Genomic DNA, 22562 nt, shown 5'->3' on the forward strand with positions numbered 1-22562 from the left:
AAACTACCTTGAATTTAAAGGATAAAAATGTTATGTTCATACTTTATTACGATCTCATCAAAATAACAGCATGTTTGCAAAATTACTTTCAACTTCTGACCCCAATGGAGGACTCTTCAAACAGTACCGATTTCATGCAAAGTGAGCTTCATTGTTCAAACAGTTCATAGTCTTCCTGACCTTGTTGATGATGCCTTTCATCTTTTCATATTTGCCAGTTGCACCGGGCAAGTTTTCAAAATTCAAATGTTCGCTGACGCCCTGCAATTTTTTTTTTAATAAATGCCCATTATTACTTTGTTAGCTTTTACTTGTGAAAACTTTTCGGCGGTAGGAAGTTTTTCAAAAGGAGTCCAACTTTCAACGACTGGTGTCCCAAGAGCTGTCGACATACTCCTACCTATTGATGGCTCAGGCGTAGCACACACAGAGACCACAGAGTTGTCAATATTGGGCTCTGGAGATTTGGGTGGGGATTGGTCTTTTACCACACCCACATTCAACTCGTCCAATATCATTAGTTTGTTGGCCTCCAAAATCTCCAAGTCTGGTGAATCAGGTTTTTGTTCAACAGCAGTCTGGGGGATCTTTCCAATAATAGTTTGGTTCACTTAAAAGGTACATAAAGGGAATTCAAAAGTGGTACCTCAACAGGGGATTCTGGAGATTCATCAGAGTTACTGGCTCCAACACTATCCAAAATGACCACTTCATCTGAATATTTATGGTTAAAAAAAAATGAAAATGTTTTAAAAAAGACATCAGCTACCGTCAAGCCGTTCAATATCCATGTCATCATTTTTAACTTCAGAGCCACTATTACTTTTTCTGTTTTCTAGCTTCTTTGTCACGTAGGGCTTTGACTGGTTACCACCAATCATTTGAACCATGGCATCCTTGCTGAAATTCCAGTCCATTGGTGGCATTCCCAACATTCTACTCTCCTGCAAAAAAAAAAAATCAATTGAAGTTTGATATTTTTCACGGTAAGTTATTACATCAAAGGTTCCTCTCGGGCAATGGGTATTAAATCCAGGGTAATCAACAATTTTGCTGACATCATATGCATCACCTTGGGTTTCTTCTGCTTCATTGGATTCTAAATTTTTATATAATCAATTGAGAAACATAAATCATTAATGAAACAAATGATTTACGTGATGCTGAGTCTTCGATTAAAGAGATCCCAGAATGGCTGACCTTAGCCTCTTCGAGCCATCCAGGTGGATACCCAAAAACTCTCATGCGATAAATGTGTATAGGCAGCTGGTTGGGGCGAAGACCTAGTGCCATTCGCAATTCCTCACTCAGGTGGCCAGGACGGTGGTCGCAAAACTTTTGCTCCTCGTCAATGTGGTACCGGCTGAAAACAAATATTTTGTATTTGTATTTAAGTTTTATTCTTTGCAAATCAATATAATTAAATATTCAGTTAAACCCACCTAGTCCTCATGGTTTGATTCGACCGCCTCTCGGACATGAATTTGGCCCTTCGTTCTGAGACAACCTTCTCATCTATTGGCTTCGGACATTCACTGATTAAATGTTTTCCGTCGCAGTTGAAGCACGAGCCTCCAGATTTTTTTTCTTCTTCCTCTTGTTCACCAATTTGACCGTCGATAGTTTTAAAAGACTAAGCAAAAGATGATTTGTTCAGTAAAGAATCCACTGGACTTTTTCTAACTCCACCTGCTGATATGAAGGCACTTGCCATCGCAGGGCAGCTGTTATTGGTTCTGTGTCCAAAGTAAAAATTTGGCCCTCAAGTCGAGTGACTTCTTCGTTCAAGTCGGATTCTCTAATTATGATTTCAAGTTTTTCAGATCCTCTTGAATTACTGCATTCAGTGGCACTGGGCGCAGAAAGTATTTGGATCAATGCCTCCTTGATAGCTTTGCTAAATGAACTGAAAAAAAAATGGAATTACATTTGATGAAGAATAAAAAGAGTGATATTCCTACTCAGCAACTGTTTGGTCAGAAAATGTAATCTTAACAAGAGATTTGCCAAGATCGCCTTTTTTATGTTCAGTGATCTGACTGAGACCAGCAAGAGAATCCAGTTGTTTTTTATCCTTTTCTCGATTGTTTCTGGGTGGTGTCGACTTTTCATCGTCAAGATCAACAATCTCAATTTCTCTGCTTCGTTTTTCATTGTGCATTTCCAGGACTTCTGGTTGCACAACCGGCTGGTACAGAGGTGTCTCAACAAGAGATGAAAAGCTTGGGAGCTTTGAGGTCACAGAGGCGGACACTTCGTCAGACTTTGCCTTCTTTGTAGGACTCGCATCCTCTTCATCCTTTGTAGCCTGCTCACCATCTATCGAAACTTCAGCTTTGTCATCTCCAATAATTTGAACATCGTCGTCCAGCTTGCGTTTCCGCATGAGGTCGTATTTGTTTCGCATTTCATTTATCTTGGACCTGGCACTCTCTATGTCTTTCTGTTTTTCTTGCCTTGTTGCTTCGGCTAATGAAGATTTATTAGTTTGTACCGCGTCTTCCATTTTCAATGCAAATTCCTTTTGACTCCTAGAAATGAATAAATTTACGAGGGTTGAATTAATTTTTATTACTTTCATGTACTTATTTATTACTACACAATTTTGCAAAGTGAATTTTCAGATTTTATATTGAAAGACAGTTTACACTAATATTTATGTAATGTATTTTATTATCGTAAAACTCTCACCTAAAATTTCTTCGTATGGTTAATACTAGCTACTTTGACATCTATTGAAAAATTCTCGATAATTTTCCATGAATAAAATAGCAAAATTCTTATAGAAAGGTGCGGAAATTTCTAATCTGCAGATAGCAAATTATAGCTACACAGAAAACATTAGTGTTGTGCTGTGCACTGTGCAGCCTCCACCAGAAAACATGACGGATCGACTCGGCAGGTGCTGCCACCGTACGGACATCTAAAGTGGGCAGGGCACGTCTCCCTCCTCCCTCGTCTCGAAAACACCCCGTGGTTCAACTCGTGTTCTGGCTTTCGTTGACACCGGTGTAAAATTTTGCCCAATTTGACCAGCACCTAACTTTACTGGCCATGGCAGAAGCGGAGGTATTGCATCCCACGAGTTGTGTTTTCGGACGCCAGCCTCATTTTCTTAATTTCAGCTCGCTTCAGCACTAAAAGATCTGCCGATTCGTATACAGACCGCCAGCCGCAAAGATAGGAAGGCGACGTTCAAGGCCCTGGTCGCCGTGATTGAAAACCCAGGTCAGATTTAAATTGAAGCTAATTTATTTTAATGAAAATAAAATAAACTAACCTTTTAGGCTTTGAAAATGTCATCAAAAAGCTCTGCAAGCTCCTGCCAACAGTGCTGCTTCGATACGAAGACAGCAAGTCGCAAGTGTTTGTCAAAGTTTTCTTGGCTGCCCTGGTCAAAACACATGAAGAAGCAACTCTGAAAAGTCTTGTGCCGGTTTTACTGGAGACGGCTAACAATTTCAACTCTGTCTCCCCATCGTAACATATTACAAAATTGCAATGCTCATCAAAATTAAAATTTCCAACTTTTTTTATAGAAAAAACATTGCACAAACATCTCTATACGCGCTTGAGTGGACCTGCGTTTTGCTGAGGAATTCATCGAAGCTAGCCGTCGGGCCAGATTTGGCAGGTATCCTGGCATGCCAAGCACAGTTTCTCTGCTCAATTGTCAGCGGAGGTGGAACTAAAGCCTCAAAGAAAGCTGAGCACATTCTCTTTGTGACATGGTCGGCTGCCAAAAGTGGTGATTTTTATGATTGAATAGGAAATTTTATTATGTAATTAAAAAATAAAAATGCAGGCAGCAAAGATGAAAAACTGCATCAAATTTGTTCCGAGCAGCTGAAAGAGGCGGTCAAGGCAGAGGAAGGCAACATCGCCATTGTGGTTTACGGCTCTTATCTGGCCAGATATTATTCAGAATTGAAGACGACTGAAAAAATTGCAGATTTCAAGGTTTGTTTAGTGCACTTCCAATTTAATATTTTTATTTATATTCTCAACCGCAGGCTCCCTTGCTTGAAGTATTTGTGAAGAGTGCTGTGACCTGCAAGCAAGTTGCTCGAATTGATTTAGTCAAGGCCTGTGCGCCATTCCTCAGACACCTGACCCATGACGACCTAGGCAGCGTCCTTCTCCCAGCACTGCAGCGAGCTTTGCTCAGATCTCCTGAGACAGTTCTTTCCAGCATTGCATGCATTCTTAGTGCTGTTTCCCTTGACTTGAGTCAATACGTCAAGCCGTCTGATTCATCAAACATTACCAAAAGCCTTTCAAGTATGTCATTTTGAACTTAGTAATTGCAATAATATATTTATTTTTTTATAGGCCTTCTATATTCCAAGCAAGATGATTTAAGAGCTAGTGCTGCCGAGGCTGTGAAAAGCGTCTCTCAACAGTGCAGCAACTCATCTGCTGTGGAGGACTTGCTTGTCCATTTGTTTGGAATTCTTCAGGGCTCGGAGGGAAAATTGTCGACAGCTGATATGAAAATGAGCGTACTTCAGGTTTGTAAATTCTATGTAAAATAAAAAATGTTTTATATAATAAATCTACAATGGCATTTTCCAATAAGCTAATGCTCAGCTCAATGCCCAAGGGTTTATAAATTAATCTGAAGCCCAATTTTCTTTTTAGGGTATTGGAAATTTGAGTTCAAATGCAGTTACTGGAAGCAGCGTCCATCAACTTTCTTGCAAAGCGGCTGAATGCTTTATCAAATCTCTAGAAATTGAAAGTAATTATTAGCTACCTTTCGGTAAGTTCATAAAGTAATTTCATGCCTCTTTTTTTAGTCCATGAAGGAACTTTGGTGAAGATTCTTGAGATGTACTCCTTGTGGTGTGCAAAATTTGCTAACAGTGTGCCTAAAATTGTGATCGATTGGTTCATCGTAAGTAAAGAAATTGATTTTATTTATTTGATGAAATAATCATATTCAATTTTTAGAAAGGGCCAGAGCTGAAGACAAGCACTTCATCTGTTCGAACTGCGTACATTGAATGCATGCTGGTGTGCTTCCATGGGAACACTCTCAACCAGGCCGCAGAACTTTTGGAGCCACTTTTAAAGAGAGTGGAAAAAGCTTCTGCTCAAACTACACAGCAAGCAGTGGTAACTGAGGGCCTGGCAGCTGCTTGTCTAATTCTGAAATTAGCCGCAGCTGATGTGTCGGTTGAGTCAAAATTAAATTCTTTCTGGTCCATCGTGTACGACATGGACCGGCAAATTTTCCTCTCCGAGAAATTCCTTACACAGAGCACTGCGTCCACCTTAAATCTAGTGGCCCAATATTGTGAGCGTCTTCTTAGTGCTCACAAAAAGAGTGAGACCGAACTCAAACCTGTCCAGCATGCTCTTCTTTATTGTATGACTCACAATGATCAAGGTGTAAGGCAGCAGACCAGAGCCCTAGTGAAGAGACTTGTGCAGTCTCTCGGTGGCGTCAAATTGGCCTGTCAGCTACTGGAGGAGTTGAATGATTTCCTAGAGAATCTGCAGCCAGACAAGGAAAATAACTCTGTGGACACTGGTGGAGGGGTCGAGGGGAAGGGAGCTGGAGAAGTGAGTGCCAAGGTGTATGTTGACTGCATCCTGGCAATCTGCTCCAGCTCCAAAATGGCAGAGGACGCTGCGGAGTTGGCGCTTAGCGGACTGCTGAGCTGCCACCACCAACTGGTGTCCTCTGTTGATTCAGCGCTCTGGCTGAAACTTTTGAAACATGCCAGCGTGTCGCCCACCAAGTTCATTGAAGCAAACGCTGAAGAGCTGAGGCGCAGACTCATTGTCGAATACAAGAACAAGCCATGTTTTTTCAACGCATTGAAGTCGGTCATTTCGGCAGGCTGGGCATTTGTGCTTCCAACATTGGCCGAAAAATGTCTGACACAACTCGCAGACTCGGCATTGCTTAATGTGACTCTGACAGATTACCAGATCTATTTGACTCCAGAAGGTGAACTTTACGACAAGAGCGTTGTTTCGGTTGATCAGAATGATGGTCTGATCAACGCCAAGAACATGAAGAGAGAGTCAAAGGCCTACTCATACAAAGACCAAGTGGAAGAAATGCAACTAAGGAAGGAACTGGCTGAGAAGAAGAAGAAGCAGGGCGTCAAGGTTGAACCAGAAATGAGCCACAAGCAACGAGAGGCCATGCGGGTGCAGCTTGAGAAGGAGAGCGCCATACGCAACCGACTTGCCGTTTTGAGCGAGTCTCTAGCTAGCACCATCTCTATGATTGATTCCGCCATTGAAAGCAAGCCAGAGGCATTTTCTTTCTACTTCAAAGACTTGATTCCTGTTGTTCTTCAAACCTTGCAATCTCCTTTGGCCGCTCCAGCCACACACTTGCTTTTCATCAGACTGGGTGAATGCGTGTTTCCACGTAAAAGCGGCGGATTGAATCAGCTTGTTGGTTACACCACGCTTAGAATGCATTTGCCCAAATGCATCATCGACCACGAATGGCAACAAGAAGATCTGTTGCTGGCTGTGCAGAGGACAATTGCGCTGCTCGACAAAGCCATTTCACGAAAGAGAAAGGGAGACGAGATTCAGTCGGGTGTCTGTTTGAGCGCCCCAGCATTCTGCTTTTGCTTTCCTTTGATAAGAGCCTCACTTTTGTCCATTGACCTTGGCATCAGGAGCAAAAACCCAAACGAAAACCTGATCAACATGGGCATCCACTTCATATCAGAGCACGCTAAGATGAGGAGTGGCGGCGCTGACGACTTGCACGATCCCACCCTGCTTCCGAGGAAGAACATGTTTGATTTGCTGATCGACATCATTGGAGAAACAAGCAGCCGGCTGCAACAGTTGGCCTGCAACACCCTCATTGACGTGGCCATGTCTGGCTCCGGCAACCCTGGCTGTGCTCGAGCCAGAGAGGATGAAGTTAGAGCACTCATGACTGCTCTGCAAAACCCTTTGGCTGTGATTAGGGACTCAGCAATCAGGGCGCTTCTAACCATGGAAAAAGCTCTTCCCGGACCAAAAGATGACCTTAGTCTTGAGCTTCAGAGGCGCTTGTATGTTGCCTTGTATGACGTCTGCAATGAAAACAGGTTAGTTTAATTAAAAAATTGCAATTTTAATTTTACTAAATATAATTTCCTGAGTTCTAATTTTAAACTAATTTCAGAGAACCTGCTGATCAGCTGTGGAAGGCTGCAAAGTTGCAAATCAATCACGAAAAGCTCTGCCCTGAACTACTTAAGGACATTATTCATCCTGTAGATGAAATTCAAACAGCCGCTGCTGAAGCTTTGGCTGAACTCATCAAGCAGCGCACCTCTTTGCTCAACGGAGTGCTGCAAGAACTGCTACTCATTTATGAAGATAAGCTGGCCATGACCCCGCCCCAGCTGGATGACTTTGGTCGTGTGATTGTCGACTCCATTGATCACTGGGAGCCAAGAAAGGGGGTTGCTATGGCCCTCCAGCAGCTCGCTCCACTTCTCACGCCAGTCTTTGTGTCAGAACTGGCAGAATTTTATGTCTCAACAGGTCTGATGGACCGCAACGAAAACGTCCGGAAAGCAATGTTGGCGTCCGCCCTTGCAGCTGTGGATCTTCATGGCAAAGAAACTGTCAGCAGTCTTCTGCCAACTTTTGAAGAGTTTTTGGATAAAGCACCCAATTCTAGCAACTATGACGCTGTTCGCCAATCTGTCGTGATCTTGATGGGTTCATTGGCCCGACATTTGGAATTGACTGACCCGAGAATCAAACCAATCGTGCACCGCCTCCTCAACGCTTTGACCACTCCATCGCAACAGGTGCAAGAAGCCGTTGCAAACTGCCTGCCACCCCTGATGCAGGCTGTGAGCGACGACGCTCCAGATATTGTCAGAGGACTTTTCCGACAACTTTTGGAGTCTGATAAATACGGCGAGCGGAAAGGAGCTGCTTACGGCTTGGCCGGAGTGGTGAAGGGCCTAGGAATTCTTGCCCTGAAGCAACTGGAAATCATGGCCACTTTGACTGAAGCCATTCAGGACAAGAAAAATTACCAGCACAGAGAAGGTGCCCTGTTTGCCTTTGAAATGCTTTGCAGCATGTTAGGTCGTTTGTTTGAGCCGTACATTGTTCACGTTCTGCCCCACTTGCTCCTCTGCTTCGGAGATCCCAACCAGTACGTAAGAGAGGCCACAGATGAAACGGCAAAGGTGGTCATGAGCAGACTCTCCGCCCATGGAGTCAAACTTGTGCTACCCTCATTGCTGGCAGCTCTTGAAGAAGATTCGTGGCGCACGAAAACTGGCTCCGTCGAATTACTTGGCGCCATGGCCTTCTGTGCGCCAAAGCAACTGTCATCTTGTCTCCCTAGTATTGTTCCCAAGCTGATTGAAGTCTTGAGCGACTCTCATGTAAAAGTGCAAAAGGCAGGCGCGCAGGCTCTTGGGCAGATTGGTTCTGTCATCCGAAATCCTGAGATCCAAGCCATCGTCCCAGTTCTTCTGGAAGCTTTGCAGGACCCCGCTAAAAAGACTGCTACCTCTTTGCAGACGCTCCTTGAGACGCAGTTTGTGCACTTCATAGATGCACCCTCTTTGGCTCTCATCATGCCTGTGGTCCAACGAGCCTTCCAAGATCGGTCCACCGAGACAAGAAAGATGGCTGCTCAGATTATAGGAAATATGTACTCTTTGACTGCACAAAAAGACTTGATGCCATATTTACCCACCATCATTCCTGGTAATTTAATTTCATTAATATTGATTATTTACAAAATAATAAAATAATGAGTATCTAAAAGTCTTTGACGTCCCAATTTATTTTTTTAATATTTGTTATTTTCATTGATATTTCAAAATTTAATCCAAATTCATATCGCTTTTTTAAGGTTTGAAGATGTCCTTGTTGGACCCTGTGCCTGAGGTGAGAAGTGTGTCAGCAAGAGCGCTGGGAGCAATGGTCAGGGGAATGGGAGAATCAAGTTTCGAGGAACTTTTACCTTGGCTGATGGAAACCTTGACGTCAGAATCAAGCTCAGTAGATAGGTCAGGAGCTGCTCAGGGCTTGAGCGAAGTTGTCGGCGGCCTAGGTGTAGAAAAACTGCACAAACTGATGCCTGAAATCATTGCCACGGCTGAGAGAACCGACATTGCGCCTCACGTAAAGGATGGCTACATCATGATGTTCATTTACATGCCCGTTGCTTTCCCCAAAGAATTTACACCATACATAGGTGAAATCATCAATCCCATTCTGAAAGCCCTGGCCGATGAAAATGAGTATGTCCGTGACACGGCTCTGAAGGCAGGTCAGCGAATTGTTAACTTGTACGCAGACACAGCTATCATGCTGCTGCTTCCCCAACTGGAGCAGGGATTATTTGATGACAATTGGAGGATCAGGTACAGCTCGGTGCAGTTGCTGGGTGACTTGCTGTACAAGATATCAGGCGTGTCCGGCAAAATGAGTACCGAGACTGCAGACGAAGACGACAATTTTGGAACTGAGCAAAGCCACTCTGCTATTATTGATGCCCTTGGTGGTGAGAGAAGAAACAGAGTCTTAGCTGGATTGTATATGGGAAGGTGAGGGAATTTTTATATCTCTTCTAAAGAATCATATAATTTCATAAATACGTTTAGTGAGTGCTATTAAGCATTAATAGTTGCTATTTTAAATTTTAAATTTGATTTGTCTAAAAGCATAATAAAACCATTTTTATTTTAGCTAATATTTATTTGCTATAATTTGTGATTTAGATCTGACGTTGCTTTGATGGTTCGTCAAGCTGCCCTTCACGTTTGGAAGGTTGTCGTCACCAACACACCTCGCACCCTGAGAGAAATATTACCCACTTTATTCGGCTTGCTCTTGGGCTGCTTGGCCAGTACGAGTTACGACAAACGTCAAGTGGCAGCTCGAACCTTGGGCGATCTTGTGAGGAAACTGGGCGAGCGTGTGCTGCCTGAAATTATTCCCATTCTGGAAAGGGGATTGGAGTCCGACCAGCCAGATCAGCGCCAAGGTGTTTGCATTGGACTTTCGGAAATCATGGCCTCAACCAGCAGGGACATGGTTCTCACGTTTGTCAATAGCTTGGTGCCAACCGTCAGAAAAGCTCTATGTGATCCTCTTCCCGAGGTGAGACATGCTGCGGCCAAAACGTTTGACAGTTTGCACTCAACGGTCGGAGCAAGGGCTCTGGATGACATTTTACCGGCTATGCTCCAACAATTGAGCGACCCTGAATTAGCCGAGTATACCCTAGATGGATTACGACAGGTAATTTAATGGAGTTAAAAAAGGAAATTTTAATACAGTTTTCGAATTTCCCCTTCAGGTTATGGCTATCAAGTCCCGTGTGGTTCTGCCATACTTGGTGCCACAGCTGACTGCCCCGCCAAAGGCCAACACCAAAGCTCTGTCCATTTTGGCTTCAGTTGCTGGAGAAGCGCTGACCAAATATCTCCACCGCATTTTGCCTGCCCTTCTCTCCGCCTTGGCTGACGCACAGGGAACGGCCAACGAGGCTCAGGAGCTTGAGTATTGTCAGGCTGTGATTTTGTCTATTGCTGATGAGGCTGGAATTCGGACTGTAATGGACCAACTGATGGAGGCAACCAAGTCAGAAAAAGCTGAGACCCGTCGCTCAGCGGCCACCTTGCTGTGCGCATTCTGCAGCCATTCTAGAGCGGATTATTCGCAGTATGTGCCTCAACTGTTGCGAGGTCTGATTCACCTGTTCGCTGACCAAGACAAGGATGTTCTACAAATGAGCTGGGAGGCGCTGAATGCCGTCACTAAGACACTTGACCCTGCCCAACAGCTTGAGCATGTCAGTGATATCCGCCAGGCTGTTCGATTTACAGTGAGCGATTTGAAGGGCCAGGAACTGCTGCCAGGCTTTTGTCTGCCGAAAGGTAAAATTAAAATCCCCAAGTACTTTGGATTATTGATGTTTAATTTATAATTATTTGATTCATAGGAATCACTCCAATTCTACCAATATTCCGTGAGGCGATCCTCAACGGTGCCCCTGAACTGAAAGAACAGGCTGCCCAAGGACTGGGCGAAGTAATTAAACTGACCAGCGCAGAAGCTCTGCAGCCGTCTGTTGTGCACATTACTGGACCACTGATCCGTATCCTTGGTGATCGCTTTAACTGGAACGTGAAAGCTGCCGTTTTGGAAACACTGGCTCTCCTGCTGGCTAAGGTGGGCCTGATGCTGAAGCAATTCCTTCCACAGTTGCAGACCACCTTCCTCAAAGCCCTCAACGACGCCAACAGACAGGTTCGCCTGAAGGCAGCGTGTGCCCTGAGCCACCTGATTGTAATCCACACCAGAGCTGACCCACTTTTCATGGAACTTCACAACAACGTTAAAAACGCTGATGACCCTGGAATTCGAGAGACGACCCTGCATGCCCTTCGCGGCGTTATTACTCCAGCTGGCGAGAAAATGACAGACCCGCTGAAAAAGGCAGTTTTCCAAACTCTCATTTCCATGCTCTCACACCCTGAGGACACTACCCGATCTGCAGCTGCTGGATGTCTTGGCGCCCTTTGTCGATGGCTCTCAAAGTAAGTTTTTTTAAGTATTGGTATTATTATTACTACTAAAGTTTCTATTACAATCAAAAATTTTAAATCAAGTAGAAAAATTGCAGCAATTTTTTTTTTTTTTTTTTAAATATTTTCATATCCTGCAGGATGTTACCTTTGCCCTTTTAAATCTTATTTCATTCAAACAGGGACAAATTAAATGAGTTGCTGACTGAGCGTTTGCTAGTTGATGAACCGTCTCTAGACTGGACGTTGCGACATGGACGAAGCGCTGCTGTTTTCGTCTGCCTGAAAGAATCCCCTGAGTCCATTTACACTGATGAGCACAAATCCAAAGTGGATAAAGTATTGGCCAGCTATTTAGCAGCAGATCGAGTTCCAATTGTGATGAATGGAGTCCGAGGCTGCGGGTACCTGATGGTGCACTTGATGAAAAATAAGCAGCCAATTCCCTCGGCACTTGTGCAGCCACTGGCAAGGAGCATGAACCACATGAGCAATGAAGTAAAGCAGTTGTTGGCCAGAGTGGCAACCTTTATCGCCAGGACTGTGCCACCTGAGCAGTTGCAACCTGAGCTGCTTAAGGTACTCATCCCCACTCTGGTGAATGGCACCAAAGAGAAGAACACCGTTGTCAAGGCCAACAGCGAATTGGCCTTGGTTGCCGTTCTCCGTCTGAGGCACGACAACGAGTTTCAGAACAAGTGCATGGCTATGCTTGATGTGGGTGCCAAGGAGAGTTTGTCAGATGTCATCAGCAAGGTGCTCAAGAAGATCGCCAACCAGCCAGAGGGCAAGGAGGAGGAACTTGACGACACCCTGCTTGTGTGACTGATGCATTTTTTTGCCTTTGCTGGACCTAGAATTCCAGCTTTAATTACAAAGATTGCGTGTTTCCAAGGACCGTGTACTATTAATAAATCCATGTTCATAAAATTTTCTAGTTCATTTAACTACAAATCCTTTTTAATGCCTCAATATAAACAAAAATAAGCCACTGTTATTTTTTACTCTTTTTTTTAATATTTTAAAACTGAAATTATCATTACAGGTATAAAATGAAAACTCGTAAAAATACTCTTATAATTACATGTCAATTTATTTATTATTGAAGTTTGTAAACAAAGTCTAAGAATGTAGTGGAACAAATTTACGGACACATTCACGGGGATCGCTAGGCTTTACATTCCATACAGCTTTAGTGTGCGATCCATAGAAGTAGAAGCAATGTACTGTGCGTTTTGGCCAAATCTTACACCTGTAGCCATGGCTGTGTGGTCATTGAACACTTTCAGGTCTTGCCACTGTTTGCAGAGGTAAATCCTAAAAAAAATTAATATTAGTATTTTCCCCTTTTTAATTACTAATTAAAGTACCTGATGTCAGTTCCAGCAACAGCTAAGTAAGTTCCACTTTGATCAAAGCACAGATCCTTGATTTCATAACCATCATCTAGCTGGATCGTTTTGAAGTTCTTCAACTTGCGCAAATCCCAAAGTTTGACGCAGGAATCCTCAGCTGCTGTTGCCAAGTAGTAGCCGTTCTCGGAGAATGAAATGGAGGTGATTGGTCCAGAGTGTCCCGAGAAATTGGCAACATTTGATTGCTCTTTCACATCCCAAATCTTAACCTGAGAGGTAGTAGTGCCAGTGCCAAAAATAAGTCCGTCAGGGTGGAACTGGGCAGTAGTTAAACCTGCCCCCTCAGAGCTTTCATCAGTCACCTTCAATAAATAGTTTATAATAACAATACAAGGGTATATTCCTTCAATTACCTTAGTTAGCAACTGTCCCGAGCGGATATCTGAAAAAGCCCAGTGTTGATCAATTGAAGTCGACAAGACATAGTCGCCGGTTGGGTGAAGGGAAAGGCCTGTGACGGGTCCATCATGAATTCTCAGCAGCTGGATAGTTTGAGAAGTTGGCACATTCCAAACTCGAATGGTAGCATCAGGAGACGCAGTAATAACAGTGTCCTGACAATTAGATATCATTGATTGAGATTTAAAAACAAAATAAAAAACCCTACCTCGTCAAAGTGATAAATAACTTTGGTGACTTTCTTAGTGTGTCCTTTCAGGATAGCAACCACTTGCTCCGTATCTTTGTTGAAAACAGCAGCACACTTGTCATTTCCTCCAGTGAGAATTTTGCTTGAGTCTCCGCTATGGATGTCCAATGATAAAATGCCTGGCATACTGGCACTGTGGATACCCTGAAATAATAAATGGCAAGAGTAAGATATAAGATAACAATTAATTTTAAAATGCATACCGGATGTGATGCAAGTGTTCTGAAAGCTCTGACATTTTCAGGGGTTGCCAGTTCTTCTGGCACAACTTTGCCTCTCCTCTTACGCTCCTGCGTAAGGACCTGGGCCTTATCGAGCAACTTTTGTATAATATCCTGAGTCATGCCAGCTTGTTCCTGAGGCTGAGCGGCAGTTCCAGTTGCCTCAGCAGCAAATGCCTGCATTTTAAAAATAATTATTGAAAATGACAATTTTGATCTTGCAAGTAAAATTACAGTTTGTTGAGCTCCGATCGGAGCTGGGGCCATGCCAGTTTGTGGTTTCAAAGTGGCCAAAGCGTCTCTGGCTGCGGACACTTCCTTTGTGAGACGAGCAATTACACGGCACGCAGCGTCATGTTGATAAAGGGCATGGCTAAAACAAAATATGATTGAAGATAAGAGGCCATGTTTAATTTTTATGAACAAACCTCAGCTCTTGACGGGCTGTCTGCAGTTGTTGCCGAAGAGTAAAGCTGTGTAACATCACCGCATCCCATTCGTCCTGAAGCGATTTCAGGATGGCAGGAATGCTAGTAGCAGATGGAGGCTTTGGTTTAACAACTTGTGTAGCTACAAATGCATAGCAAAAAATTATCAACTGTTTATGACTCATATTTTAAAAGCTTACTCTTGATGTCAATGAGCATGTCCTCGGTGAGCTCTTTGCCACTAATGGGATCTATCCCATTTTCCACAATGTATTTTTCAATGAGCCTCCTCTCAAAAATAGACCCTGACACAGGGGAAACCACCGGATGCTCGGGCACCTCGTTTGAGACTGGAATGAACAGAAATTCAAATTATTCATACATAAATTGAGCATGTTGTTGAAATAAAGACGCAGTGAAAAAATGATCAATTAAAAATTTTGGTAGCATGAAGCATGATAATTTTTCGGTTAATTTTTGCCAAGAATGTGTTAAAATGTGTTTTTGGAATCCTAAACAAGGATCCCTTTCTAAACCGGCAAACTTTGAAGAGTCATTTCTTGCGGATTTATGACTCGTATTTAATACCAAATTTAAAAAATTAAGAATAGATAATTCGTGGTTGTAAAGTGCGAGATAAATTTCAAGAAAAGTTTGTAATAAATTAATTAAAATAAATTAAAAAAAGGGAAAACTCACTTGCACAGAAGAGCGCCATTTTTACGCACGCGACAACAACCCAGAAATTAAAAATGGCGCTGTGCACGCCTTCGCCGAATATAAAGGCGCGAATTTTAAATACTATAAAAAGCATAAAATCTCTTTATTAGAGGTCAGTGTATTTTAGTAGCACATACATGTAAAAAAAGCGTTTAATAAAAAAAAATTGTTATTGTTAAATTCATTCATAATTCACTGTCTTTTTTCTTAACTACATAATTTTATTCTTGCAAAAAAATTCAATGATAAATGACTCAATTTAATCGCGTTTGAATCAAATTTATTTTTCAGAAATTTAATAAATTTAAAAAATGAATTACGCCAAATTTCAGCTTTCTCCTACTACTAATTTTTTTGAGGCAAAAAGTCCATCAAAGGCTTCTTCGAGGGCCCTCAGACAAGCCAGCTGAGCAAGGAAACCTCCTGCCTTTTCCACTTTAGAAGCTTCTCGGACATGCACAATATACTTCATCTCCGTAAGTTCATTCCAATTTGGAGGAACTGGTCCGTTTCTGGGTATAACCAAAGGCTCGTATTTGTAAAGAGGAGTATCATCCTCCTTGGGAACAGGTAAAAATCCATCTTTTGGCACTCGCTGTCCAAATTTGATGCCTGTAGAGAACTGAGTTGCAGCAACAGGAGGTAGAGCAACTTCGATCTTTTCTATTTCTTCCTCCTCCTCCTGCTTCCTCTTCTTGAATGTCTCTACAATACTAGCAGCACTTTGTTCTGAAAACATGAGCTCGTCAATCAAGGCCTCTTTGTTTCGCATCTTTTTCCGCTTCTCTTGCAACTCTTCCTCCACAATGGCTCGTTTCCTGTTTTCGTGGACTTGCTTCTCCTCTTCTAAAAGCTCCTCAAGTTCCATTTCTTCCCGGCCCGTCCTGGCACGATTTCTGCTAATGATCTCTTTATTGTCTCGCTTAAATTTGTCAATTCGTTGATTGGTGGCAATTATTTCTATATTGTTGGTGAGGTTGTAAATAATGGTCTCCAGCTCCTCTAGGTAATCATTGTACTCCCTCAAGGTGGCAAAGTCCTCTTCTCGGAGGTTGTAGTCTTTCATCACACGCCTTCTGACGTCCATCTCCTTTTCAACAAAAGGGTCCTCAAAAATCTGCACCCGAAAATTACTCCTGCGCAGAGGCACGCCGCAGTCGGGACATGATCCTGATCCCTTGAGGAAAAGAAGGTCCACGCAGCTCTCACACAAGGCATGGCCACACACGTTGACCATCAATTTCAACGACGGGTTCCGATACTTTGTCGTCTTGCAGCGGGGACACGCTTGCTCCTCCATGATTTGTCAATCTAAGAACAATTCCTAATATTAATAAGTTTTTAAAACTTTTATGAATGTGAATCATATGTTTTTCTGATTATTATGTTTGTATCATCTTTTTTTTATCTACATACAACGTTGTCTAAAATATTTATTTATGCTTAAATGTACCTCCTGCGGCTCAGTTACGTGTAAAAATCGTTCCTCTCCAATAAAAAGGAGACTACGACTACAAATTAAATGGCAGCTTTCTTTCCTTTCTTTCTTCTCTTGACTTCAAATCTGAAATCCTGTGTTTATGTGTTGTTTGTGCTTTGTGTTAACATTTTGTTGTTGCCAAAATTGGTTTGTTGTCGATAGGTGTCTCTGGTGTCAGTTTTAATGGCTATTTCGAATGCCTGGTCCTCCAATCATAAACGTTTATCATATTTTTCTGCCCCCTGATTTGTTGGAATTGCCCTTAACCCCCCCCCCCCCCATCCTCCTTATCGATCCACGACTGCGTTACGCCCCTTTCACTGCGCATCCTGAATCTGAAAAATGTAATATCAACCAAAATCAAAACAGAGTCTAATGCCTGCATATTAAATAATCAATTCCTTGGTGAATTTTATTTACTTTCTGTACTTCGTGAGGGGAGAGGCGTTTAAATTTACTTAGCGTAATAGCCAGTGTTTTCAGCCGCGCAACTTAATAAGCAAAGCAAAAAAGTATGTAACATAATTTCCATAATTTTATTAAAGTTATTCACTGCAGTTTTTTTATAAATTTGTTCCTCATTTTAAAGAATATGGCAAACGCTGAAGCCAGCAACGTGAGCTCCGCTTTCCCTCTGCCACCAGCTAATTACTACAGCCACTACACCGATGAAAACATTCGTAGAGGAAGGGTTATGCGGCCTCCAAACCCTGTCATGGAATCATACACCATGTTCGGCACACCGTACCAAACAGACGACTCCATAATTCGACCTTTGGAAAGCCAGGTAATTGACAAGTAAAAATATTTTTATCAATTATTTATTCAACTGAATTTTGGATTTAATCAGGGAATTCGACGCTTGTACCCGCAAAACTGTGACAGACGTAGAGAGTTGAGGAAACTCAACCATTCCTTGCTTGTAAATTTCTTGGACCTGCTGGACCTTTTAGTTCAATGTCCTGAGTCGTCGCGACGAGCAGAGAAAGTGGATGATCTGAGTTTGCTCTTTATCCACATCCACCACTTGCTGAATGAGTTCAGACCTCACCAAGCAAGGGAAACATTGCGAGTAATGATGGAGTTGCAGAAAAGACAGAGGCTGGAGACAGCAGCAAGGTTTCAAAAGCACTTGGAAAAAGTATACTTTTTTATTAAGGATCTTGGTACCATCTCCATAATTTTATTGTTACTCAGGTGATGGAAATTCTGGACCAGGCCTTGCAAATGCTGCCAGATAATGAAGAGCTCGACTCAAAACTTTTGATACCCATGGAAGACATTGAAAATATGGACGTTTCTTCATCGGACGATTCAAAGAATGAAGCTTGCAGCACATTAGATCGCATGATGTGCGAAATTGTAGATGCGCTGTAGTTTTCTTATTTTCCATTGTATACTTTGTACATATTATGAGATAAACAAATTTTTCTGGAAATTAGATTTCTAATTACGTTTATTAATGCAAATGACACATTCACACAGCAACCTTTGCCTTCAAAATGATTATGTAGCATCTACGCCAAAGTGAACATATGTAGTTATTTAATTTTATGAAAAACAATAGTTGCATTTTTAGTGATTAGAGACATTTCTGTGGGTGCTGACAAATTTCCTTGTAATATAAAAATTTATAGTTTTACTATGTGATATTCCACATAATTACATCTATCCTCTGCACTTGCAAGTATATTTCTAGCAAGTCAAACTAAGCAAAACCCACTCGAACAATTTTGTTTAAAAACGTGGAGTTTGAGAATGGCAGTAGAGTACCTTGGAAAATTAACTTTAGTAAGTGTTTCGCCATGTACGATTTCTTCCTCGGAAATTGCCTCCTCTTCTTCCGCCTCGAAAACCTCTTGCCCCTCTTGGAGCTGAACAGAATATATTTTTTAAGTTATGTAATTGATAAAGAGGTAAAAGCTTACAATAGGAGGTAATCCTTTCGCTGTACTTTCCACCAGGTGGCTGGTAACGAGCTTGTTCGTCACTCTTTCGGGGCATTTTTGCACCGTTTCCGTCAAAAGTGATCGGAGCATGCCTTTTGAAGGCACCCTCATCTTTCTTTGGGGCAACAGACGTCCAAGAAAGGATGATATTGCTTTTGTAGATGGGAGGCGTGTGGAATAGGTCTTTGATCAGAGCCAGAATGTTGGTAGTTGTTTTCAAAGCCACAGCTTTGATTGCATTTTCCTCGGACTTCAGTTGCGCTTGAGACTTTCCGCTCAACATCTCTTTTAGCTTCTTCATGTAGCCTTGAGTAGCACGAGCAAAGTACTGGAGCCTGGAAATTTGATAATATATACATCTGCAAAAATAATAAACGAATAATCTTAATTACCTTATGCGGAAATCTTTCATCCTGTCCGGATTAGCCGCTAAGAAATCTGGATGCAGTTTGCCCAGGCGGTGCAGAACGAAGAGAAGACACTCGACATAAGAAAATTCCAAGTTGGGATCCTCCGTGGCCAACTTTTCTGCGTCACCTTCTGCTGGCAGGGGCATGTATTCCTAAAATATTTCATTAATTCACCAAATCCGAGCACATCTTCAATCATTCACCAGTAAAACTGAGAAGACATGCTGCAGTTTATTCTCTGGCGTTTCTAAAGTTGTGCAGTGTTTGCTAAGCTCTGCAGTCAGTTTGAGCAACTCCAAGTGAGAGTCCGATTCAGCTTCGGGAAGCGTCTTGGGCACACCTGATAAAACAGGCAGCACATCCTCACACATGTACGTAATGAACTTGCTTGCATCAACTTGAGACTACAAGATAAGAAAAAGTAGAAATAGCACCAATGCAGAGAAAAATAACATACTGAGAAGTAACGAAGTGCATGCCTTGTGCAGGCAATCAGTCTGTACACATTTTCTGGCTCTGTTCCTCCGAAAGGTTGATCAAGTTCAGCCTGCTCCACAACAAGGTCCACCAGCTCTTGATGGCCCGTCACAGTTTTTCCAAGTCGAGTCTCACTCAGAATGTCCATCATGAGTTTGAATTCGTCAGCAGTCACATCCTAAAATATTTTTTTCTCATACATATAAACAAATTACAAAAGTGAAATATACCTGCAGGACTTTCTTGACCTCAGCAATGACGTAATCCTCAACATCTTTTGTTACTATGTGTGGCCCTAAAGTTTTGTATCTCGCAGAAAGAAATCTGATGCTTCTTTCCCTGACGATTTCCTCGCCAGACAAAATTTGGTTGAAAACGCCTCCAAAAGTGCCTGAGGATAAAAAAATTAAATTAGTATTACACATTATAATAGTTATGCCGTGTGCACCTTTAGCATCTATTTTGAATAGTGCATTCAGAGAGCTGTGGACTACAGAGAGTTCAGCCGCATCATCAATTTGAAGGAGTTGAGTAAGAATATCAGCAATTTTTCTGGTGAATTCTTTGTGGTCTTTGCAGAAGTTTGGCAGGTCTCTGACTGCATGCTTCCTGATCTATAAAAAAAATATTAAATTTTATTTTTATATGCATACAGAACTAAAATTTACACAAGTCAATAGATTTTATCAATTAGTAAAGGGTGAGAACTTAAAAATTCTTGTTGTGTTATAATTTTCAGTGATTTTTACCATGGCGTCTTCATCTTCGCACAAATCAAACTGACTTTCAATCGACTTTTCAATCAGGTTGGGGAAGCTTTTAAAAAACTTGCTGATGAACTGGGCTGCGAGGCGCTTCTCTTTGTCGGAACCCTTCACTGCCTCCAGCAACGTTAGATATTCGGCCTCATGCTAAATTGAGAGGATTTTTCAGTTAATATAACTCAAATTATCAAAAAATCAAAACACGACGCATTCCTTTGAGTCGACTCACCTCTGAAATTTTGTCGCCTGCTGCTGAAAGTACGTCGTAGATCTTGTAGATTTTATCAATGCTGTCTGTAGCCATCGTAGAAGATTTGAAAATTTCCGTACTCAACAAATCGAAGCTAATTTAAAGAGTCAAATTTTCTAGATTAATGTTTCAAACAGTCAAAGACACGACAAGCCGACGGAACAAAAGATAAACATCCCATGAAATAATGACATATCTGGCCCACCCACAGTGGCCGTCCTATGAAATTCAAAGGAGTTGCACAAGAATGCCCAGCATCTGTAACATTGCGTTGCGAGTTACAGGAACAGGAATTGGCGATCCAGCACTAGCGCCATCATGGTGGAGGCCTGGAACTTTCTGAATATAAAGCGAAATATGGGTGCGTTTGGAGAAACGTTGTCTTTCTTGTAATTCTTGTCCAGACAATAAGTTAGCCGTTCTTTAAACTATATCATGTCTTTCCACTTATAATATTATTCAGCTCTGTGTTATTTTCGTTTTATTTTCTATAATGCTTCCGCAATGGACCTAATAATCGAGTAAATCAATGGCCTCCGCACAACACTTATATATTAATCTTTTAACTTATGCTAAGAACACATAGCCAAAAAGTGATTTCATTTTCTCTTAAGCAAACGCTTCATTCAGCATGCTAAAATGTTCAAATTGCAATTCATCAGGATTTAACCTAGTAATTTGTAAAAGGAATGGAAGATTAAGATAAAAACTCAAAAATTCGTATTTTTAGAAGAAAGCAATGTATTTTTTGTCAATTAGTACAATCTCTGGGGAGGTCCCATGGATGACTTGATGTGCAAAGATCGCACATTCTGCCAGTGCTTCTTGAGCAGGGATACCAAAAAGTTGATGCTCAAGTGGACGTTCTGGGCCAGGTCATCGGCACTCATGCCAACGTTGCCAACAGCAACCGACAAGCACAAAACCTTCTTCATCTGGAACTTGATGGTGGCCTTGACCTCATCGATCTTTGCCATCATCGACTCCTGGTGGGTGAGCAGACCAGGGAACTTGCCAGCCTTGTTCAAACCAGGACCAAGCAGACGGGGAATCTGCTTAATCAACGACTCGGAAGCAAGGAAGGCATCATACTTCTTGGCTGTGAAAATAAAAGAAATTAGCTTTATGGATTCAATTAAAAACTTGATTTATATTTTGAGACAATCAGAAATTTAGAATCAACACAGTATTGTCAGTTAATACATGCACCTAAACTTTTGCATCATTTAATAAATTTAATTTTTAAGGAATGAAATGAAATTCACCTAGTTTCTTGACAGCTTTCTTGTTCTTGTTCAATTTCTTGAGAGCCTCGGCATCCATGAAGGACACGTTGTTTGCCTTGGCCTCGTCACAATGCTGCTGGTCACCCAAGACACAAACGCTCATCTTAGGACGAGGAATGTGCTTCAGCCTGGAAGTAAATACATAACGCAGGACGTTAAAATGATCTCTTATATTTATTGTTATCATTTTTAATTTTTTGTTTCGACTTTCACTTACCGCTAGTAAGGGTCTACAGATATCACTGACAAACCCTATCTAGCAGTGGCATAATCCCTTTACAGGCATGACCACCTTCCCAATTATTTCAAGACCCTGGGTCAAGGTCACACATACTTGACAGTGCCGCTGAAACGCTTGTCCTTCTGGGGATCATAATTCTTGAGACCAATCTGCAGTTCCACAGTCTCCAAGAAGTTCCTCTTCTTTTCTTCACTGTGTTTCAAAATCGCTTCTACGCACTCGTAGAGCGTTTCCCTCGAAACCTTCGACCTGAAATAGAAGGATTGCGAATTTAAGTAAGGCAGAATTTGGACAAACAAAATACTTTTTAAGCAAATCAAGCAAGCATGCGGTATCTAATGTCGGGTGGCCGGTTCACAATTTTTGAACGCTGATATCCAGCAACGAATGGGAATTAATTGTAAAACTATTTATTGAATATGATGGATAATATAATTGGTTTCAATATTAAATCGTTAATTATACAGGATAGGCCGAATTAATTAGGATATTTTAGGAAAACTTACGACATTACGAAGTCTTGGTCCTCACCACGTTTACAACAAAAATGAGACGAAAGGACAAAACCGACGAATGAGGAGAGGAGGTGGGGAGGGGAAGGAGCTTTTAAAAGGAGAAAAGGCAATTGGACGAAAAAGCGCCTGTATCTCGTAGTGGGATATATTTGAAGAAAAATGGCGCGTTTACGCTGTAACTAGCACGAAATAATGCAAAATGCAAATGCGTGTTTTTAAA

The 22562-nt window shown here is 41.9% G+C and overlaps 7 protein-coding genes across 10 annotated transcripts; 2 read left to right on the forward strand and 5 right to left on the reverse strand.

Moving 5' to 3' along the window:
• Positions 1-13: 13 nt before the first annotated feature.
• Positions 14-2879, reverse strand: LOC132201836 (zinc finger CCHC domain-containing protein 8 homolog). Its single transcript, XM_059628342.1, has 10 exons — positions 2692-2879; positions 1962-2531; positions 1690-1906; positions 1443-1633; positions 1158-1363; positions 999-1099; positions 770-944; positions 647-714; positions 312-587; positions 14-261 (listed from the first exon to the last, which is right to left on the reverse strand). Exons 2-10 carry the CDS (start codon positions 2504-2506, stop codon positions 133-135), a joined length of 1908 nt encoding a protein of 635 aa, XP_059484325.1. The 5' UTR covers positions 2507-2531; positions 2692-2879; the 3' UTR covers positions 14-132.
• Positions 2880-2916: 37 nt separating this feature from the next.
• LOC132201835 (stalled ribosome sensor GCN1) lies at positions 2917-12460 on the forward strand. Of its 2 annotated transcripts, none has more exons than XM_059628340.1 (16): positions 2917-3069; positions 3126-3228; positions 3288-3480; positions 3540-3748; positions 3806-3960; positions 4014-4281; positions 4333-4511; positions 4642-4741; positions 4800-4897; positions 4954-7073; positions 7151-8706; positions 8855-9551; positions 9726-10248; positions 10307-10886; positions 10952-11549; positions 11720-12460. In XM_059628340.1, the coding sequence occupies exons 1-16, from the start codon at positions 3055-3057 to the stop codon at positions 12360-12362; spliced, it is 8037 nt and encodes a 2678-aa protein (XP_059484323.1). In that variant the 5' UTR covers positions 2917-3054; the 3' UTR covers positions 12363-12460. The 2 variants fall into 2 exon arrangements, with proteins under 2 accessions (XP_059484323.1, XP_059484324.1); XM_059628341.1 differs by having other exon boundaries at positions 3540-3745.
• A 146-nt stretch (positions 12461-12606) lies between these two features.
• Positions 12607-14989, reverse strand: LOC132201837 (pre-mRNA-processing factor 19). Of its 2 annotated transcripts, XM_059628344.1 has the most exons (9): positions 14950-14989; positions 14451-14600; positions 14251-14392; positions 14057-14195; positions 13805-13999; positions 13560-13745; positions 13306-13506; positions 12908-13254; positions 12607-12854 (listed from the first exon to the last, which is right to left on the reverse strand). In XM_059628344.1, exons 1-9 carry the CDS (start codon positions 14966-14968, stop codon positions 12713-12715), a joined length of 1521 nt encoding a protein of 506 aa, XP_059484327.1. In that variant the 5' UTR covers positions 14969-14989; the 3' UTR covers positions 12607-12712. The 2 variants fall into 2 exon arrangements, with proteins under 2 accessions (XP_059484327.1, XP_059484326.1); XM_059628343.1 differs by having other exon boundaries at positions 12908-13506.
• Positions 14990-15204: 215 nt separating this feature from the next.
• Positions 15205-16603, reverse strand: LOC132200003 (CDK-activating kinase assembly factor MAT1). Its single transcript, XM_059625151.1, has 2 exons — positions 16424-16603; positions 15205-16281 (listed from the first exon to the last, which is right to left on the reverse strand). The coding sequence occupies exon 2, from the start codon at positions 16268-16270 to the stop codon at positions 15299-15301; it is 972 nt and encodes a 323-aa protein (XP_059481134.1). The 5' UTR covers positions 16271-16281; positions 16424-16603; the 3' UTR covers positions 15205-15298.
• A 152-nt stretch (positions 16604-16755) lies between these two features.
• On the forward strand, positions 16756-17893 carry LOC132199484 (mediator of RNA polymerase II transcription subunit 7). Its single transcript, XM_059624243.1, has 4 exons — positions 16756-16962; positions 17040-17237; positions 17301-17591; positions 17648-17893. The coding sequence occupies exons 2-4, from the start codon at positions 17043-17045 to the stop codon at positions 17825-17827; spliced, it is 666 nt and encodes a 221-aa protein (XP_059480226.1). The 5' UTR covers positions 16756-16962; positions 17040-17042; the 3' UTR covers positions 17828-17893.
• LOC132199483 (apoptosis inhibitor 5) lies at positions 17877-20487 on the reverse strand. Its single transcript, XM_059624241.1, has 9 exons — positions 20280-20487; positions 20036-20197; positions 19735-19900; positions 19517-19677; positions 19267-19464; positions 19013-19213; positions 18792-18961; positions 18379-18734; positions 17877-18324 (listed from the first exon to the last, which is right to left on the reverse strand). Exons 1-9 carry the CDS (start codon positions 20352-20354, stop codon positions 18239-18241), a joined length of 1575 nt encoding a protein of 524 aa, XP_059480224.1. The 5' UTR covers positions 20355-20487; the 3' UTR covers positions 17877-18238.
• Positions 20488-21017: 530 nt separating this feature from the next.
• LOC132199943 (large ribosomal subunit protein uL1) lies at positions 21018-22457 on the reverse strand. Of its 2 annotated transcripts, XM_059625062.1 has the most exons (4): positions 22334-22457; positions 21921-22076; positions 21566-21714; positions 21018-21399 (listed from the first exon to the last, which is right to left on the reverse strand). In XM_059625062.1, the coding sequence occupies exons 1-4, from the start codon at positions 22336-22338 to the stop codon at positions 21056-21058; spliced, it is 654 nt and encodes a 217-aa protein (XP_059481045.1). In that variant the 5' UTR covers positions 22339-22457; the 3' UTR covers positions 21018-21055. The 2 variants fall into 2 exon arrangements, 1 of the variants encoding a protein (XP_059481045.1); XR_009442145.1 differs by lacking the exon at positions 21018-21399 and having other exon boundaries at positions 21573-21714; positions 21804-22076.
• Between the last annotated feature and the right edge of the window lie 105 nt (positions 22458-22562).

This window comes from Neocloeon triangulifer, unplaced genomic scaffold (genome assembly GCF_031216515.1).
Source record: "Neocloeon triangulifer isolate White Clay Creek 2 clone unplaced genomic scaffold, ASM3121651v1 ptg000014l, whole genome shotgun sequence".
Taxonomy (NCBI): domain Eukaryota; kingdom Metazoa; phylum Arthropoda; class Insecta; order Ephemeroptera; family Baetidae; genus Neocloeon; species Neocloeon triangulifer.